The sequence below is a fragment of the Podarcis erhardii genome (assembly GCF_964252035.2).
Source record: "Podarcis erhardii genome assembly, chromosome: 2".
Taxonomy (NCBI): Eukaryota; Metazoa; Chordata; class Lepidosauria; order Squamata; family Lacertidae; genus Podarcis; species Podarcis erhardii.
Genome location: NC_138498.1, coordinates 29,390,634 through 29,410,756, shown reverse-complemented (window position 1 = coordinate 29,410,756; position 20,123 = coordinate 29,390,634). Strand labels below are relative to the sequence as shown.

Genomic DNA, 20,123 nt, shown 5'->3' with positions numbered 1-20,123 from the left:
AGAGTAGCCCAGGAGGAGGAGCGAAGCCCCTACCCCCTTCTCTCTGCGTCCAAGCACACCCTTGGGGATGTGGTTTGTCAGGATGAAGGGATCATTTTCGAAGAAAGCTTTTGTTACACTGCAAGCCCCTATGATAAACGACTTCTGAGAAATATTTCTCCGCTCCCTAGTCTTAAACGCCATTTGCATGGCAAGAGTCTGCAACTTCTCTGTGCCTGAACACCGGGGGGGGGACCCCAGCCTCCAAATTGCAAGATTTGCTTAATATTCATGATCTCTCTCTCTCTCTGGTTTTCCTTTTAATGTTACTTGACATCTGCTTAAAAAAGAAAAAACTACAAGTCATCCCAGTGGACTCTGGGCCCGCTGTGGTGTGAGAGACTTAGTAACTACAGCTGGGCAAGCCTGGGTCATAAGAACTGCCCTGCTGGTTTGGGGATAAAGGTCTACTTAGCCCCGCATCCAACATGGGACAAAACCTGCTCTCTCGTTTGCCCTCAGCATCTGTTGCCAGACTGCCCCTAAACGTGGCAGTTCTGTTTAGCTCTTGTGGGCAACGGCCACAAATACTTAAGATTTTATCTCCTTCGCCACTGCAGCGCTAACACACGGCCATTTGTTACATCCTGCCTACACGGCAGTTGATTCTTTCCGTCCTATGCGCAGAACTCAGGACAGAGCCATTAAGTCACAAACTTTTCCAGTCTCATGGCAGGACCTCTGTTCATTTCCTCCTCCCCAGCACAAAAACCCCCACACCTGCCCCCTCCCTGTATGACGGGAGTGTGCACAGCTGCATTGACTGATGGATTGGACCCAGGAGGAAACTGAATGGATGCCCCACCCTCAGCCATCCTCACAAAGATTTCAGTGAATCCCACCTGTGCTACTAAGCTGACTTCTGAAAGTTGGGAGGATAAAACAGGCTATGCAAATGTTTTATTATTAACAATTGCTTTCCTTAAAAACCCTGTCCTAAGCATGTGTTGTGTGCTCTGCTTCTCTCTCTCTCTCTCTCTCTCTCTCTCTTTCACCCACAGACACTAACATACAGCTTAGATCACAAGCAACTGCTTGAATTTACACCTCTGATTTTCACCATGATGACTCACAATTTTACAAGGAGGCTTCAATACATCAAAGAGAGAGCCGCCACTGCTAAACCAAAGGCCCGCTTTGCAGCCCCAAGAAGAACATCCCGGGCTACAAAATTTTGGGATGAATAATAGTACGTATAGTACATCCAAAAAACCCTTTCGTACCCACAAGTGAAAAACATGCCCCATAGTTATTCCAGGCCCCGTAACCCATCCAATCTCTCACAGATGCAAGCAGGCAAAATAGCATCTCTGGGAAGATCCAGAAAACAAACGCTAACACACAGATGAAACTACTCAAACCGTAATTCTCTAAGATTTTTGGTTTCTCAGGATTCTGCTTTCTTTCTGCCTGACACATGTGTCTCTATCTGCATCCTCTGTAAGCTTCAGAAGGAGTGCCACTAATAAGGAGTAGACAAGTTAATCTCAAAATCTGTTTTAACTTTGACATACACTTTTTATTTTTCCTTCTCCAGGAAAAAAAGAATACACAATTCATTTTCTAGTGAGTCTGCAGAGGCATATTTTTGTGTGTTTGGGGGGGGGGCGTGTTGCAGAGAGATAGGAGCAAGAGAAGGACTAGTATGTGCATGGGGTGGAGGGGGAGAGCGCCTGCCAGGATGATAAATAGCTAAATGAAACTTGGGGAAATCTTCCAGCTTGCTCCATAAAAGATGATGGGTTATCATCTCACGCTGCAACTGGCTGGATGAAGGTGGGGGGGTACGTGCGTGTTCTCGACCCATGCTTCGCTAATCACCAAGATGAAATCTTTTAAAAGTATTTTATAGAAGGTTTCAAGATAGCTTGCCGCTTGATCCATTCACTCCCACCCAGGGCTGCTTTTATTTATTTGCCGTGCTCAATGGATCTGCGTTGGAGACACAGCTACATATTAGTGTGTGTGTGAGAGAGAGAGAGAGGGAGAGATCAAGGGATCCTACCACCAGCCTTGGGTGACTTGGACTCTCTCCGCTGCTTTTCAAGGTCTTAGAAAATCAAAAGCAACAACTCTTTCTCTCTCTCTCTTAAATAGTACACAACCCCACCTGTTTAGGCCCCATCAATTTCCCAGTAATGCCTCCCCCTCCCTTTTAAAACAGCTTCTGATCCCAGTTTGGAATTTAATCCATTGAGACAGCTGTAGGGAAGGAAGGAGAGACAATTGCAACTTTGGCACTGAATGCAACCATCTGATAGGCAAAAGAAATAAACAATTTGCCAGGAAGACTTAGCCCAAAGAGAGCTGACACTATCTCCTTCTCATCCAGCCATTTGCTTACACTCAAGAGATTGCCTGCACAGAACTCCCACTGTTCCTTATGCAAACCCCCTTCCCAGCAAAGCAATTTGCTGCACCGTCCAAAAGTATTATTTAGCGTAGAATGCTGAACAGGAATAAAAACCACACTGCTGCATATATACGGGACAGGCACACGCTGTATTCTATACGGTAGCTTCTCATTCATCTGCATGGTCTGAAGGACATCCAAATTGTACGAATAAATGGGTGTGCCATTTACATGTGGGGGTTGTGTTAACATGGAAGACCCACGGTGAGTTTTGGTAGTCACGAGCTTCAGCTAACCAAGGTTTTAGAAAATGGAAATTTCTACTGTATTGCGCTATTAAGATATCCAAGGGGGAGAAAACCAATTCAGGCCCCTTGTACAATAATAAGTTTGCAGGACACATCAGTCCCTATCGTGGCATCTCTTATTTTATGTATTCATCCAGAGCACTGAAATGACATTCTAGCGTAAACCTAAAGAGGCAGGCACCACTGGTAAGAGTACCAGGGGGAACCCAGAGGAAATTTTATTAATTTGCCCCTGTCTAAAATTCACCGCCCTCAAGGATTTTCCCTTTATGATATCCTTATAGCTACAAGGCGATTGTGGGCCTGCCGTAATAGCCCTTCTGGTCACTTGAGAGAATTTTAATTGCTCAAAGGCTTTACTACCATTATATGTTATTAATTACAACACTCTAATTAGACTTTTTCAGCTATTTCAACAGTTTTAGGAGAATGATCAAGACTTGGCCCTGTAGGTTTGGAAGTATAAAAGTACCTTGTTTGCTATTTTTGCAGATTTTGGATGTTAAAAAAACACACACACCAGGAAACATGATCTATTGGTAATAAAGTTCTCAGGAGTACTATATGCAGGAAGCGTAATATTCGGAGCCTGTTTAAGGTTATAGCATACATTTGGAACAAGCCTTCAGTTTCAGATATAGTCTGAAAACTCTGCAAACTATAGCATGCAAAAGAAAGGTTTTGTGGGATTTTGATATTTATCTATATCTTATCCACTATATCACTATTTTTCTGAGTAGATTCTCAGATATTCAGCCCAGAGTCTCAACATTCAAGTGTATATATATTTTGAATCCCCTGAATGTATTCTGCGGCAAAGTGGTCAGAGCACACCAACATTAATGGATATTTTCTTAGAAATTACACAGATCAATAAACCACAAATTATTACGGCTACACTTTACAAGGTTTCCCTCCCCCCCTTTTTTGGTAAATTAGGGAAATAAGAATCCTCTGAACCATTTAGAGTTGCCTACTTACTTCTTCAGTTATGATATGTTTTCAAGATATTTAGAACAATAGCCACTCTAAAAGAACACAACTGTGTTTTGTGAATCTCTGGTTAGCGTCACCTCTCCTTTTTGATTATAGAGATTCAATCACTGGTGAGAAATAAGTTAAGTACTTGCATTCATATTTCAATGATATACAAATAGAGGAACAGAAAGGACACACATATATGCGCACAGAAAGGAAAATTAAGAATTACATTTCAGGAGTCTACATGCTGTACTTCTAATACCGATGATGCTTCATGTATATGTGTGGCCACCCCATCCCATAGATTTTTAGATTGTCACTGAGCCTACGAAGCAGTTTACAAGGCCAAAATGGATTTTCTCCATGTGGTTTGGAGCTTTCTGTTCAAAATAAGAATCGTTCTAAATTTGACTTGCAGGAGAGAGAGAGAGAGATACAGCGAGGAAGATGGCACTCCAAAACAGATTGACAAAAAGAGCCTTACAAGAAGAGCCTTACAAGTTTTTCGCTTTGGTCTGCAAGACTCAAGTTTGCACAATCCTAACCTACAAACACAGATAGATAGGCAGGCCAGTGGATTAAACCCTGAAGTTGAAATACAGCTGGCTTACAACTGACCGAAGGAACTGACCGAAGAAGGCAGGTGGATTTCTGCACCCTCTCGTGTTAGTTTCACTGATCCACACACACACACACACACACACACACCAAGCAGCCTATGAATTATCACAAAAGCCTTTTCTGATGTTCGCCCATAAGTCAAAGCTAACTGATGGTTTTATTTTATTATTTATTGGGAATGATTGGTGTTAATTAGTTGGGTCTAATTAATTATTACATGCCATATTTTAAATGCCAGCTCCCCCTACGCATTTACACATATACCACACTCCACCCCCCCAACCCCGCAGTTTTACATACCACAGGCAAAACAGTGAAAAGGACGAGAATTGTGCTATGAGGTAAAAAAAAAAAAGCTGAGATGATAAGAAAGCAGTTTTCATAGCTAACAGGGTCTCTCTGTCTGTCTGTCTCCTCTACACACACACACCCTGGTTGAAGTGGATTGGTACATTCATTATTCTTAATATGTTCCTGTTTTAAAGGCACTCAGCTAGAACAGTCTGTCCTTAAGAAGGAGGAAGAGAGGGGAGCCAGAAATATTGGGATTTTTTGGCTCTGAAGACCCCTGGTTTAATGGGTAAAGGGCTCTTTTGTAAGTGGGTAGCGCATGGAGAATTGAAGGGTAGGGAGAGGAGCTGTGCTCTCACATTATTTATGCGTGCAGTCTACGCTAATGGCATATGCAAGTTGACAGCATACATCCTATCAACTTGCTGAAGTGTATCTTGATTGTTCAAACACACTCTTAAAGGTGCCCGATCATTTATCAAATTAAAATAACTGTGCTGTGTTTCAAAGGGCTCTGAAGATCTAAATTGCGTTCTCGCGTCCCTAATACCCCCTGCATCTATGCACAACCCACCCCCCAAACCCTGAAGTCTCCTCCCACCTTTCGAAGCTACTCAAGATGCAATGGGGTAGGGAGGAATAAAAGAGGGAGTTTGCTGGGTGTAGGGCAGGGTGGGGGGAGGATGGAGGGAGGAGGAAGCAACGCACCCCCCCCACTCCACCCGCTTTGTGCGCTCGCCCAGAAATATGCCATTTCATGATTCTGTCTTTTTTCGTTCTCTGCTATGTCAAAAACTCCAATACAAATCTACTAATCCAGCAGGAAATGATGGACTCCAGAAGCCTGACCAATTAAATTTAGACTCATGAAAAGCTTGGTGGCTAGTAAATTATAATTTTTATTAGCTTGAACAATGTTCCTGTAAGAGAAAGTAGTCTCTCCCATGAATGGCTCTTGTATAATTTATTTAACTTCATGAGCCTTGCCAAAGCCCTGAATATTTTTAGATCTTTCAGTTCTAGGGTTTGGCATTTTTCTTTCTCATATATATATATATTTCTGAAGGGATATTTTTAGGCTTCTGCCTGTTATTTAAAACAACCTTCTTTGCATTTGGACTCCCATATGCTGAACAGCCTCTTCTGCTCCGAGGCTAAGGCCCATTTTGAAGCAGTGGTGTAAATTTTGTACTGGGAAACGTGTTCTGCACGTGGAAATATTGCCTTGCCTCTAAATTAGCATCATAGTCAGTCTCACACACACACACACACACACACACACACACACACACACACACAGCGCGCCTAGTTGCTCCTGGAAGGGGGGGGGGAATCTACCTCTTATATGAATAATTAGACATGATGGCAAAGCAATTCCCAGTGGGATAATGTACATTTCAAATTTGAACTTTAATTTTTGTGCGCTTTCTCCCTCTCCCTCTCTCGTGTACAACCGTAACCACCTTGTGTAACCATGTGCGCCTTGCAGTTCCCGTGCAAAAGATCAGCACTGGCAGTTCCTTGCTGTTATCTCTGCCTTGCCTTTGATGTCTCATGCTACTTGTCATTTATAAGTAAAGATGGTTAGAGTCTTTAGAACATGCCTTTGAACAGTAACTCCTTTAGCACCTATTTAATGCTAGGAACTGTGTTGCAGAAACATCCACTGGTGTTAGATAGTTAATGAGGTATTTACTAAAATGTATTTTCTTTAAAAGAGGGCTAGGTAGGGGAAGCATGCCAGATGAGGAAACTGTAGGGTGGGGTGAATCCTGCAACGGAGTCTCCCTCCCCAGGAATTTATTGTCTTTCTTCCTATCACTGGATTCAACAGTACCTACATCTACAAAAAAAAACCCAAACCCCCACCCTATTACTCCCAAGAAAATTTCCAGCCTAGGACCGCTGCGACGGTTTTCATTCATAAGAAATGTCTGTTTTGAGATCCTTTGCTATGCTCGTTGGAAGCATAAGCCCATTCCTGGCAGCTATCGTGCTTTCTTTTCCCTGTCAATTACTTACAATTGGTTCTTTTTAATCTCATGTACCTGCGCAAGCTATTTCAGGCAAGTATTTCCAGCCAACCTTTGAGGGGGCATTGAATGGCGTGCAGCTACCTTCCTCAGATATGGGGGATACAGATAGCATTTGGGTCTCCCTTCCTTCCACCAGTCCTCTTGGTAGGACTCTCGTTTGCATACCAAATAAGAGTCAACTGCAATGTGAAAATCCAAACAGCTCCAGGCAGGAGTAATGATGAATAATGCTGCTAATATCCTTTTCTTTCCTTCCTTCCTTTTTTAAAAAAAAAATAATATTTTTTTTCACAGCTTTGACTTTGGACCATCTGCATTAGAGACACGCGCGCAAACACACAAATCTAATGCTGTGCGAAAAATAATGAGACAAAACATTTTAATTGCACCTTTTGTGACAAGGTTACTATAACAGCGCTTTACCATAAAATTTCTACAGCAGGATTATAAAACTATCAGCACTCTGCTTTAAGAAAAACAATTTGCTAAACGCTAAAAGCTAGCTTCAAAAAAAAAAAATCCAAGGTCTCGTTGGCCAGGTTGTTGTTGTTTCAAAGAGAGAGAGAGAGAGAGAGAGAGAGAGAGAGAGAGAGAGAAACTGTTTGAGGAAAGGAATAGGGAGGGTACACCAGATCTCCATGGGGAAAGAATTCCAGAGAGAAGAGAGTGTTGGAATATATGCTTGAACGGTGAATGCATGCCTTGTGGAATTTCGTCCGAGTGGACATAAAAATTAAGCGCACTCTTGCAAGAGCACTTTGCATTCCAGTCTTTTCCCAGTGGATTTGCTTTGCATCCGGCCTTTTGGAATTCTGTGCTCGGTTTTTGTTTCTGCTTTAGTTGCCCAAAGAGATGTGGGTGCCCGAAACGCAGCTTACGAACGGAACCGGCCCCTCCCAACCTATTTTTTTTGAGTGACTAAAGCCCTAAGTATTAAACTAACTATATTACATATAAGCGGGAAGGTCTCTTGCCTACCTCTATTAAATGATACAAGGAGATAAGTGTGTTGCTTGTTCCAAGTGTAAAAGGAAAAAGAAACCTTAGGCAGACTTTACCGTCCTTTATAGACTTAATAACAGCAACAACAAATAACAACAGCTACAACAACAACAATAATAATGAAAAGCACCTGGCAAAGATTCAGCACAGCCGAGCCTGTATATTCACATATTGTGACCTCTGGTTTTGGAGAGGCCTTTCCCTGTATTATAATTGTGCATCAGTGTCAAGATTCCATCAATAATTTATTCTATGGGAATTGACAGTTTGCTTCTTGAACGTAAAAAAAGAAAAGGAAAAGGAGAAAATCCACCTAACAAAAAACATTAAAAGCACACATTCAAAAGGAGAAGAGGTAGGAACAGAATCCCTTCCCCATATTTCTAATTATGAGCTTAATCAAAATTCTCATTTTTTAGAAGAAACCCCCCCACAATAGAATAGAAAAATAAAAGAGATCAACAGAAGGGTTTCATATGGCTTGGAAGCAGGACAAGGGGTATTGAATCCAGACTATGGAAGAAAAGCACAATGATTGACACCAATCATACTCCTCATCCAATTTGCCTGGGTTTGCATTTTAAAATTCTTTCCTGGTGTTGTTTGAACCTAACAGGTTAAAAAAAGAAGACGACTTCACTCCAATGAGCATCTTCTATTTTATTTAAAGAAAAGGGATAAAATCTAAAGCCTAGAGAAAACCCTGCAAATCTATGATTCAATTATTTCAAATAAAGCACAAGTAACTTGTGTTGCACATAACATTTGTTAGCACTTTTTAAATCTGATCGTGCTAAAAGTCCATTAAGAACTCTGAATTTGGGTATGTATTTTTAAACAAATAAATAAACGTTGGGTTGCACTCCCAGTAGATAATTTTACCTCATGCCATCTTTTTTAATCCATGTACTAATTGTAATCCCATTAAAGCAGATATAATTTTATTAGCATTCACAGTTCATCAAGCTAACAACAATGGCTGTGACTGCTGAGTTTAGAGAAAAATAAAAACTGCAACATCTTTTTCTTTTTTGCTCTGATGTTTAAAGTAACTTGTAAACAAAACTTAATTGGCTGTGTGTGGCTTTGTAAATCTAAGATTAAATCCCCACTACCATAAATATATAGCCAATATGCAACATACACAAAATGAAGGTGCTCACTACATATTCAGAGGCTGCCACAGCATTTGAAAATCAACCATATGACAAAAACTTTGAGGACAGAAATACATTTATCGACTTTGGGTTAAATATAGAGTCTGGTTAGGTTACACTGAAAACAAATTCAAACATTCACAGTGAAAACAAAATGTTTTTAACTCCAAACCATCTATCCCTGATAAGAGCAATGTCATTTCCAAAAATAAATCCAGTACAGCTAAATCAAACCCTTCGCAAACAAAAAGGCTACAAATACTCAGAAACAAAAGGCAAAATATACAAAGTCATATTCCCTTACTCAGCATTTTCTTATTCCTTCCTCGGGAAAAATTCCAATCCAGGGAATTTTTGCATTCAAGCCTCATGAGTTTAAATCCCTTCTCCTCATCGTATACAAGGATGTTAATGAAGACTTCCAAGACGGTATAGTTCTTACCTCCAACGAGATTCTTAATTTTGGAGTTGGGTCGTTTAGGATACAGTGGATGTTTAAATTTTGTGTGTCCTGACATCCAGCAAACTAGCTAGCTAGCCCCTATAGATTCTATTTGGTACGTTCCCCTTCTCCCAAACAACTAATTGATGCCACAGACCATCTCCTGGCACATATAACCCCCCCACTTCTGATTTTTCTTGCCAAACTTTGTGTCTTTAGCAGGATACCACAAGCACTTGTTAAAGCTAACACATGCACTGCAAACCCATTCTCACCCTGACACTTCAGGGCTTTATATAGAAACAGGATTTTCTAGTCTTACACCACCCGCTCTATTAATGCTAACCCTGCACATACAGCTACCCCTAATCTGAAAGAGCATAGCCGGCTCCTGGGTGCTCACCCTTCCCTGGCAAATAACAGCCTTTTTGTTCAGGCAATAGAATTTCTTAAGGATGTTAATGCAGAAAAAGGGTTTCTTCTCCCCCCCCCCATACACCCCCCCCTCTTCTCTTCTGTGGGATTTATTTCCCTTCAGTTCCAGCTACTACGGGGGTGGGGTAGGGGGTGGAAAGGCCCTTATTTTAACCACTTCTCCCCCATGACTAAATTTTTTAAAAAAGAAAAGGAAGACTCCACGGTAAGGAATATGTGGGTTGCCAGGGGCGGGGGAGAGAGAGCGAGGACGGGACGCATTTCGCTTGTTATCAGCCTGGTACATCCAGATTTGAGAGAAAATATACAGCTTCCTCCTCTTCCACATCCACTAAACCGAGCTGCACGTGCGCCCCCATCATTATGAATTATTAGCCAAGGGCAAAAGGGCCATCTCCCCCTCACTTTTGAGAACCCCCCATTCTACCATATAAAAGATGTTTCAAAAAAAAAGAGGAAAAGAAAGGAAAACCGTGCCTCCTTTCTTCCCCTCCTCCCACCCTCCGAATCCTCTTGAATTATGATGATTTCCCTTTCTAACATGCCCGCCTCCGCTTCTGCATGCCATGCAATCTCTGCCCCGGCCCCCCATGCAATCAAAGGCCAGCTGAGGGCTTTTGTTTGTCCCCCTGCCCCCTCTTTCCAAGAACTGTTTTTTTTTAATTAAAAATTTAGAAAGTATTAATGCTTAATAAACCCAAAACAAGAAACAAAATACGTTAGCGGAAAGGGCATTTGCAAAGAGCAGCCGGTCTACAGTGGTGAATCTATTAATTGCAACATCTCTCTCCCCTCAATTCTATTTTTTTGGGGGGGGGGGGAACTCCTCTTAAGTAAGCTGCTGAGATCTTTCTGCACGGATGCAACCCGAGCAAGGATCGATCAGCCTCAAGATCAAGACGCAATATATATATTTTTAAGTAAATATATAATCTTTGCACAATTGCGCGCCCATCCCTTGGCGATGGAGACCCTTTTGCAGCCAGGAAGAAAAGTGACCGGGCCCTTCCCCCTCTCCCTCCCTCCCAGGCCCGATCCTCCTCTGCTCCCCTCTCCTCACCCCGGTGCCCCCCACTGACCTGTGTGCGTAGCCATGGAGATGGGCGAGGGGAAGTATTTCCCGGGCTGGAAGTGCCCCGCGTGCTGCACCGAGTTGTGCCCGGAGGAAGCCAGGCGGCTGGAGCTGTTGCGGTGGCCCCTCTCGGCCAGGAGGTGAGGCGGCGGCGCGAACTCGCGGCCATCCATCCCGGGGCCGCGCTGCTGCTGCTGCTGCCGCCGCCGCCGAAGCCCCAGCAGGAAAGGGAGGCCAGCAGAGCGAGCGAGCGAGCGAGCGAGCGGCACCGACGGGCGGCCAAGCGGGCAGGCGGATCCCCCTCCGCGGAGGGGAAGGGGCAGCGCGCAGCGCCCCAGGCGCCGGGGACCGAGGGCTCCCCGCTCTCACCACGAGGCTGGCGGCAGCCCTCCGCGGCTCCTCCGCTTCTCTTGGCCCCGGGGATCCAGCCTCATTCTCTGCAGAAAACAGAAGGGGAGGGACAGAGCGGAGAAAAGCGTGAGAAAGCAGCCGGGAACTGGAGGAGGTGAGCGGGGAAAGGGGGCGATCCGAGAGCGCACGGAACCCAAGGCTTCCCCGCCATAGCAGCAAAAGGCTACTGGTGATTTTTAGTATTATTATTTTAAAAATAAAGCAAGCCATCCTTATCGATTACCGAAGCGGGCGTCGGATTTATCGCAGAGGACAGCAAACCCTTTTTAAAATTATTTTGGAGAGGTAAGACCCCCGTCGATTCGGCGCTTGTAGCTCGGTCCCTTTGCGCGTTGCGCGGCTCCCCCGGCAGAGAAACGGAGGGGAAGGTGTTGAAAAAAGAGAAAAGAACCCCGCCCCCCCAAAAAAAAACCCCAGGGCGCCCAGGAACCGAGAGCGGGGGCTGGTAACGAAGATGGAATTATGCATCTTTCCCCCGAATGGCTAAGTTTTTATTTGCCTGTTGTAGTTGTATGTCGAGTTTAAATCACGGGATTATTACCCTTTCCCACCCCCCACCCCCTTTGAGTTGCTAAGCGATTCTCTCCAGAGCTGGTCAATAGTATTTGGGTCCTCTATCCTGCTCTCTTCCATGGGCAAACCAAACCAGACGAATGCGTCGTTATTTTCATCACAGTGGAAAAGGGGGGGGGGTTCCCAACCTGATTTATTAAGCTTCGATCAATTGCCTTTCAAGTTATTTTGGGTGGGGTGAGGGTATTTTGAAGAGGAAAAAAAAAAATTCTCCCCTCCCCAGCACACGGGCTTTGATTATGGGCGAGAGTTGCCCTGATGGGATCCAAAAAGAAAGCCCCCTTCAGCAAACTAGAGAAAAAGGAGATCAGCCCAGAGAAAAAGAGCTTGATGCCCTTCCACGACTCAAGCCCAGGAACAAATATTTCACTGCACAAGACACCTTAGTGGCAAAGCCTTGCATTCTTCCTCCAAGGACAGAGGTTTAAATCCTACAACTGTATTCCTAGACAAAACAGTTATGTAAAGTCCTTCCTAGCCATTCAATCCATTTACACGTAAGGGGTTTTTTTGGCTTACGACCAATGTGTAACATTAAGCCAAGAGGAAGGGAAAAGGGGGAATAAAAGACCTTCCTCGCCCCCCTCTCCCCCCTTCAGATGAACCAAGCAAGGTTGTGTTGCATTGGAATATTTTTTGCTGATTTCTAACTACAAATATTTGCAACTCCCCTGCAAAAATGTGATATATGAATTGGGGGGGGGGGGAGACTATCCTACTGCATCTGCTATGGGGGGTGGAGACACACACCCAAATTATTTAGACCCCTTCTGCCCCCATGTCCAGACAATTAAGACTACTGTACACATCTAATATTTCTGGGACTCAATAATGTCTGAAGGATTGATATCACCTACAAACCCAAAAGGAAAGGGTGGGGTGTGTGAAAAAAGGTAAAAGACTACAGTGTATTGAAAATACATAATTGTAAATCTTAGAATTCACACACACAGTATTGCGTCTCAATCACAACAAAGCCACATACAGGCTGCAGTCCTGTGCACGTTTACCTGGCAGTAAGCACCATTGAACACAATAGGATGTACTTCTAAGTAAATAGGCAGCGGATTGCACTGTGAGATGCTTCCCATTTACTCAATACAGTTTTTAATTGCTGGATTCAACGCTTGCAGCTCTTTAACAGTGCCGGACTATTTGGTGTTTGATTTAATCTACAACTGAAAACATAATGTATTAAGTGACTACATATTTGCACAGCTGATAAGGTTTATATATATCACACACACACACGCTAAAAATATAAATATATGGGCAGCTTTTGCATTGTAAATAAATGAAATTACTAAATACAAAAGGGCAGGGTTTTTCTCTATTTCCCTGAATGGATCATCTCTCTGCCCTCAACTAAGATTTTTCTGCTTTGCAATTAAAAGGAATTACAAAGGATTTCTGTCTTCTACAATGAGGGGGGAGCACTTTTTCCCTTTCAGCAATCAACAAAAATAATGTAAAAACCAGCGGATTATATATGAGGGGCCCACTTCAAAGGGTCAGGAAAGGGGGGAAATGGGGGTGGGGGGAGAGGGAGAGAAGAATTGAAGCCTGGAAGACAAAAGCTAAATTAGCAGCTTCAGCAACTTTGGGGTTCGATACATCAACGTGAAGGGAAACGTCTTGTGTAGGATTTCTCCTCTCTCTTCTCTCCCTCCCGCCCCCTTTTCTCTCTAGGAGGAGGAAAACAGTAAGAAAATCTGAGGTGCAAGACGGAAATAAAGCAGCTGATTGGAAAAACGCGATTGCAGGCCGATGCAAAGTTTCGGTCTGAGTGCTCCAGCAAGGCTTTCTCACCACGCCGTACCACAGAGAGGGCTTGCTGCAAGATGGTGTCCATCCTGGTCGTAGTGAGAGCCGAAGGGGAAGGAGGAAACCAGGCTTCCCCCAGCGGCCTCTTCCACGGGGGCTTATCTGCAGAACAAGGAGGGCCTTAGGATCCATTCGCGTTAAACAAAACAAAAATAAGAGGATCTCGCGGGAGGCTTCGATCCGGAGCGCTTGCTTTCCGCATAGCCAAAACGACTAAGGCGATTCTTTAGAAGAACAAGACGCTTGCGAGAGCCAGGAGGTTCGGAATGAATCGGAGGATTCAGACGTTGCAAAGGGAACAAAAGGATGTTGCAAATTTGCACGGTTCGGTTCCAGTGAGTTACGCCCCCTCCCCCCCCCAAATATATACAGATAAATATACATATATATATGGGGGGCATAGAAAGAAATGGGGTGGGGGAAATGAAATAATCCAGTTTTATACTGTGTTGTCAAATCTACCGAGTATCCGCGGTGTTGCGCGCAGCAGAAATATTTTATCCTCTCGGAGGGTTCCGAGGCGTTTAGTGGGGGGACGACGACGACGACGACTGGGAAATCCGGCGAGTTTTCAAACGCTTCGGCGCACCAATCTCGGGCCTGGCAGGGAGAAGGGAGAGGACCACCAGCCTCGGCGGTGCTTGCTGATTCTATAGCCCAGCGAAGAGGCCTCTCGAGCGGCCGCGAGCAGAATGATCTTCCGGTGCCGGGAACCTAGAAAGCTTCCGCTAGGCATCATCGGCCCGCGAAGAAATCGGAGAGATCGGCCCCCAAAGTGCCTCCACCGACGCCTCCCCACAGTGCATTTTATGCAATATTATACATTTTTCCAAATCTTGTTATTTGCCAAATCGCATGTGTGCGTGTTTGAATCTAGAGAGAGACATTTAAAGGATGCCATACTGAAATTGCTGTGCATGTAGCTTTCCGGCCAGAGCCGCCCCCCCCCCCTTTAAAAATAAAGCTATCACTAAAGGGATCCGAGAAGGAAGGACCGAGAGAGGGGCGGACGCGGGGAGAGATCGGAGAGCGAGAGACAAAGCGCCTCTCCCAGCTGCTCCCTTGCAAGACGATTGCCTCTCCCGTGCAAAAACGCAACCTGGTTCAACCTTCTAAGCTGAACCAAAAACAAACGAAGAAAGGCCTTTACCTCCAATCTTAATGAAACATTTCCTCACGACACCACGACGGCATTTTCCTCGCCACTGCAAAACTTAAAAGCCTTACTTCCTACGTAAAATCGACATACATGCGCAGAAACACAGACAGGGGCATAAATAAATTAGAATGCATCTGTTCCAAGTATTTTAATTTTTTTCCCTTTCCAGTTCGGAATAGCCGAATATGCATGAAACACTTTCGGTCGCAGACTGCACTTAGCGTCGAGCAGAAAACCCTAACTCTCGCCTGCATTGTGATTTAATTTTTATTGTGATTTAATTTTTAAACAAGGGAGGCTACACATTTGCATGCATTCCTTCTCCCTCCCTCCCCCCCCAAAAAATACTACAATGCCTGCGTTTGTTTGTCTTGCAAAGCCCCCATTCACGACTCCGTTAGGAGAAAAAAAAAACACCCCCACCCCCCACACAATTCAACAACTAGAATTTCAGTAAGAAATATGCGAACAATCGTGGGTTTTGTTAGTACTGCCCGGAGCTCGGTACAACATTTCTAAGGCACAGCTGAACCACTGAGAAATAAAATAAACCTTCATGCACGTATTTCGCAGGCTTTCTTTTCGTTAGAAACAATACGCATCTCCTTCCCCCAAGGATGTCGTTAAATTATATTCAATTTAGTTAAGGAATTGATACAATTGAGGTTTGATACCAATGTTACACACAGCGAATACCAGGTGTCTGAATTGCCTTTAAAATGAAAAAATAAGCTCAAAATAATTTCTGCTAGCAATATTTTGCAAAAAAAATGTAAAAAATAAATTAATTCAGACCTGACCACCGTGAGGGTGTGCTCGATAATAATAAAAAAATAATATATTTTTTTATAAAAAACCAAATAATGCACTTTTCAAATATATATATATATATATATATACACTAAATAAATTTCAATTACTTACTGGAGGGAGGGGTGTTCCTTTGCACACAGGGAACGCAATACAATTAAATCAGTGACTGGGACTTTGTTGTATTCCTACTGGTATTTGCACTGTGCTGACTGTTGCACTGTAAATGTACTGGCTGCTGCTCCTTGCAGAAAGGAAAAAAAGACCCTGTCGCGGGCTCCAGCTTCCCCAACCTCGCAGCTCAGTCCTGCAAGCAACTCTCCCTGCATACTAATAAGCTCGTGCCACTCACTCAGGGTGAGCACGCTCGCTGATTGGACGCCCGGCCCTCTACGGTAATAAGCTCGTGCCACTCTCCTTGCGTAAACAGGCTTCCCCATAGGCTGGCGCGGGGCCAGGGAGCTGCCAATCAGAGAGCAGCAGGGTTACTACTCAACCCAACGGCGCCTAATTCAAGTCCCTCCAGTTGCGCAGCTCCCCTCGCGCAGCTTAGCCTCCGCTTTGCTGAATGGGGGGATACGTAGCAAGCGCGGGGGAGGGAGGGGGAAGGAAGAAAGCGCTGCGGAATGGGGAGGGGAAGAGCCCTGCCAGAGAGAGCGGCTCCAGCCCACACACGCACGCCAGCTGGGTGGTGAGGGGTTTCTAGAGGGGGGGGTTGCCTTGTTGTTGTTTCTTTCGCTTTAGCAAGGCTGGCCAGGGCGTGTGTGTGTCTCGCAGCGGCAGAGCCCAGTCATCGCTACGGAGTCGCCTTTGCACCGATCAGTGCGTTGGGGAGGGAGGGGGGGAGCGCCTGGCTCACGGCAGCTTTTTTCTCGAGCAAGGTATGCCTTTACAAACCAAACACTTAAGAGAGAGATTTACGACCGTAGGGGTCCCTAGCACTCCCGTGCATTTCAACATCCCTGGATGATATTCCGTGCTGGGGGGGGGGTGAGTGAAGAGTATTTAAAGCGCTCAAGGACACGAGTTCCCATGGGGATTTGGGGCGGGGGGGGCGCAACTGCTTCGTGAGCACGTGCTTCTCCAGACGCAAAGGAAGCCCCTCTTCTTTCGCGCTACGCCGAGGCACATGCGAGCTCCCAGGTGGGTTACCATAAACCGAGATCTATTTATTTGTACAGTCATCCTTTTCCCTCCGCCCGGCTCGCTCTCTTTCACCCGCCGCACACTTCGCATCACCATTAATCCCATCATTCAACCACCTTCACAGCAAAGCTCCCGACGCATTCGCTGAAATTGTAAAAAAAAACAAAAAACCCAAACAAGCAAGCAAACTGCAATCACGATTCTGCTGGCAGATTGTTCTTTTGCAACCATCTATGCTTCCCTCGATTACCTGCCTTCTGCTTCGTAAATATGCCGCATAATTTTCTCTGCTCCTTCCTATATAGTATTAAAACTATTTTTTAAAATAAAAAAATAGCTGCATGGTACAAAAACACACACCCCACACCGAGCCTCCGATTTTACACCGGCGACGGAGAGGTTAACCACACCGCCTTCCGTTTATTCCCTTCCTCCTCCTCCCCCCCCCCGCCCCGTTCCTTTCTTCCAACCCGCCCTTCCCCACTTCCAGGAGACGCCCGGATTGGTTGGCAGTCCCCCAGCCCGCTGTCCATCACCCAGTGTAAACAAGGCGCTGATTGGCTGCTCGCCAGTCCGCACTGGGCTGCCTGAAAAAAGCAATTACTGGCCCCGCGGTTTGCAGGGGGCCCGGGGCTGGTTTGATGAAAGGAGATAAGCTGGGGACTGTTTCCAGCGCACCCCCCCCAGGCACCCCCCCACCCCCGAGGCCGAGCCGACTGTCCCTGGAGCCAAAAGAAGGTCAAAGAGTGGAGAGGATCAAAAGGAGCAAAGAAAAGGGGAAACGGACTGAGTCACTATTAGCGAGTCTGAAAGCAAAGCCATTCATTCCAGGCAGGGTGGTGCTCAGGCACCGCGGGGCGGACGGGCAGCCTCGCCTCCCTGCGCAGGATTGGGGACCGGGGGACCCGGCAGCGCCCGCCGTCGCAGTACCAGCAGCGCAGAATGGGCACAACAGCCGGGGAAGTTCTAGCGTTTCCAGGGGAAGAGAGGGGAGGAGAGGCAGAGCCGAGGCTTCTCCTTCCCGTACACGGAGAGCCGGATGGGCGGGATGCCCCGGGAAAGCGGCTCCGGCTCCGGCTCCGCTCCCCACTTTGCAAACGCAGCTGGTTCCCACATCTCCCCCCAGTTTTCCAACAGGGCCATCGCGCCCTCCATTTTGCCAAACTGCGTGCCTCGGAATATTCCTCCGAGGATTTTAAATTTTTTTTTGCAGAAGCGGAATATGCAGCGAAGCTAAGCGGGAGAAATGCCCGCGCCCTAGGGATCGAGCGAGGTGGAAAGGCAGGCGCGCGCGCTTGCCGTGCGGTGGCGGCGCAAAGCTTCTCTTCCCTATACTGATGGGTTTAAAAAAAAAAAATTAAAAGGGAGTGTAATTGATTTGGAAAATGCAGAATAAATCAGAATAACCCGTAAGTAATATTAGATTACAATGGAGCTATTCATTAACCGGTGGGGCAAATTGAATTAAGGCGACCGAGAAGGAGCAAGCGTGCGCCCGCCTGTATACACCCAAATGGGTGTGTGTGTTTGCAATTCTCACCGCGGTGGTGACTATTGGGGTTATAGAGAAGTCGCCTCGTGTTTAAAACCTAGGAAGGGCACCGATTGAAACAAACTTGCCAGCCCGCGGATTGTTTGGGTGCTCACTCGCCAAGTTTTCTATTTCTGCTCCTAACGCTGTGTTTAGATTAAACTGTGAAAGAGCCGATCCGTAAGCACGAGCCGCGCGGATAAGCCTAGGAAGGCTTCCACTTGGAAGACACTTCCTAGGATAAAGGCCCCTTGGACGCAGCGGCGACGGACTGACTTCCCAATAAAACACGCGCAAAAATTGCTTAGGAAGAATGAATCTCCAAAGGGAAAGAAACTTTTAACCCAAGAGGCCCTGGGTGATTTCACAGGCGATATGTGTGTAGAGTGATTGAGAGAGTTCGACTGAGAATCTTAATATTGTATCTAGAAGAAATTACAAACGTGCAAGCCATTGTTTTTCTGTTGTTTTTTTTAAAGAGGGAATGGGGTTTTGAAAAGGAGCGTGTTGTGACCAGGGGGTGGGGAGAGGGAATAGTTTGACAAATACAAAGCAAGGCTGTTGAATTGCTGATTTTAAAAGTGACGAGTGGGAGGAAGACACGCAAGTGCACTTTCAGACGGTACCTTCACCTGGAGTCCGGGAGAATAAGAGAAGCTACGGAATGGGCATGCAGATTTGAAGTGGAGTGTGGAAATTGGAGGGGTGGTATTCTCCAGAGTTTTGTTTTTTTAAAAAAATCACCAGTAAACACACACGACTCTCACGCATGCACAAAATAACGATTGTGTGTTGTCCTCGATCTCTTCAATCTGCCCCTCTTTCTGCTCATCCATCAAGCCAGGCTTTTAGCCAGGACACAGGCGGGTGGGGTGGGGTTGGGGGGGAACACTCTGTGTCACAAAAGGTGCGATTGTGCCTGCCTTCCAATATATATATATATTGGACTGTTTCTCTAACAAAAAGCCGTAGGCTCTGGATTTTGACAGGGAAACTTATATGAAGGTATACATTCAGCAATCTGCATTAAGCTGCAAGTAGAGAGTCCAGATTTATTTTTGTAAATATCCACTCACCCTAAGGAAAATTCAGGTAAGCACAGAAGAAACACGGGAAACTTTTGAATCACGATTTTTCTAGTGGGGGACAGAGGCAACGTGCCTACGTGTCTTCTCCTGCATTATCTCTCTAAATTATTATTAGCCTAGATCTTGTGAAATACAAATGAAGGAAAGGAAGTAGGTTTAAAAACAGAAAAGCGAGTGAGTTGTACATATTTTCCTCGGTTTTGTATTCCGCCTTTCTTCCGTCATGGAACCCAAGACATGTGGTCCCTGAGCGGTCACCCATCCAGATCCTGACCAGATCCAGACCTGCTTAGCTTCGGCTCAGTGGGGGCCTCCTCCTCCTTCACACCATAGTATACCCTGCTAGTCCAGCTTGGCACCCATTAAGAACCCTTCTTCCTTTCCTGCAGTCCCATCATTGGGGAGTCCCTCTTGTCTGTCCGCCCTTAAATTTCCAACTCCTTTTAACCGTGGCTCCCTTGTCAAACGGGCTCCGCGTCCACCCTTCCACCTCCACCTTTGTGGATCCGGCGTTAAACAGCAACGTGAGAGGAAACCCTTTGTGCGAGAACTCTCCGCTGTTTCCCCAGGTTTCTGCCTTGGTCTGAAGGTCCAGAGGAGAGCTTTCAACTCCGCATCCGTAAACAGATGAGAGGGGAAATGCGGTCTCGAGGTTTCCTCTCCGCCTGCTCGTATCGCCTCTCCAGATGTCCAGAGATAAAGGCAAAATAACGTTCAAACGTTACAGCCAGACAACTCAGACGCTTTATCCCGACGCGCAACGTCCGAACAAAAAAACTTCGCCCCTTGATCCCATTTTGCGGGGGAGGATAAGGCTGATTGGTTTGATTTTGGAGTTGTTATT

At 45.6% G+C, this 20,123-nt stretch overlaps 1 protein-coding gene and 1 long non-coding RNA gene across 8 annotated transcripts in view; one reads left to right on the top strand and one right to left on the bottom strand.

The window, feature by feature from the left end:
- BAHCC1 (BAH domain and coiled-coil containing 1) overlaps window positions 1-20,123 on the bottom strand; it is a 118,556-nt gene that overhangs the window by 84,828 nt on the left and 13,605 nt on the right. For 4 of the 7 annotated variants that reach the window (XM_081849472.1, XM_081849474.1, XM_081849477.1 and 1 more), the window contains exons 1-2: window positions 15,629-15,844; window positions 10,745-11,174 (exon numbers count right to left, since the gene is read on the bottom strand). In XM_081849472.1, coding sequence (XP_081705598.1) covers window positions 10,745-10,910 — 166 coding nt within the window. In that variant the 5' untranslated portion in view covers window positions 10,911-11,174; window positions 15,629-15,844. Of the gene's footprint in view, window positions 1-10,744; window positions 11,175-15,628; window positions 15,846-20,123 lie in introns of those variants that run through there. The other 3 variants (XM_081849476.1, XM_081849478.1, XM_081849473.1) reach the window with 3 other exon arrangements.
- Window positions 11,119-15,550, top strand: LOC309335131. The gene is made up of 2 exons (XR_014153378.1): window positions 11,119-11,242; window positions 13,411-15,550. It is a non-coding gene; the product is annotated as an uncharacterized lncRNA (long non-coding RNA).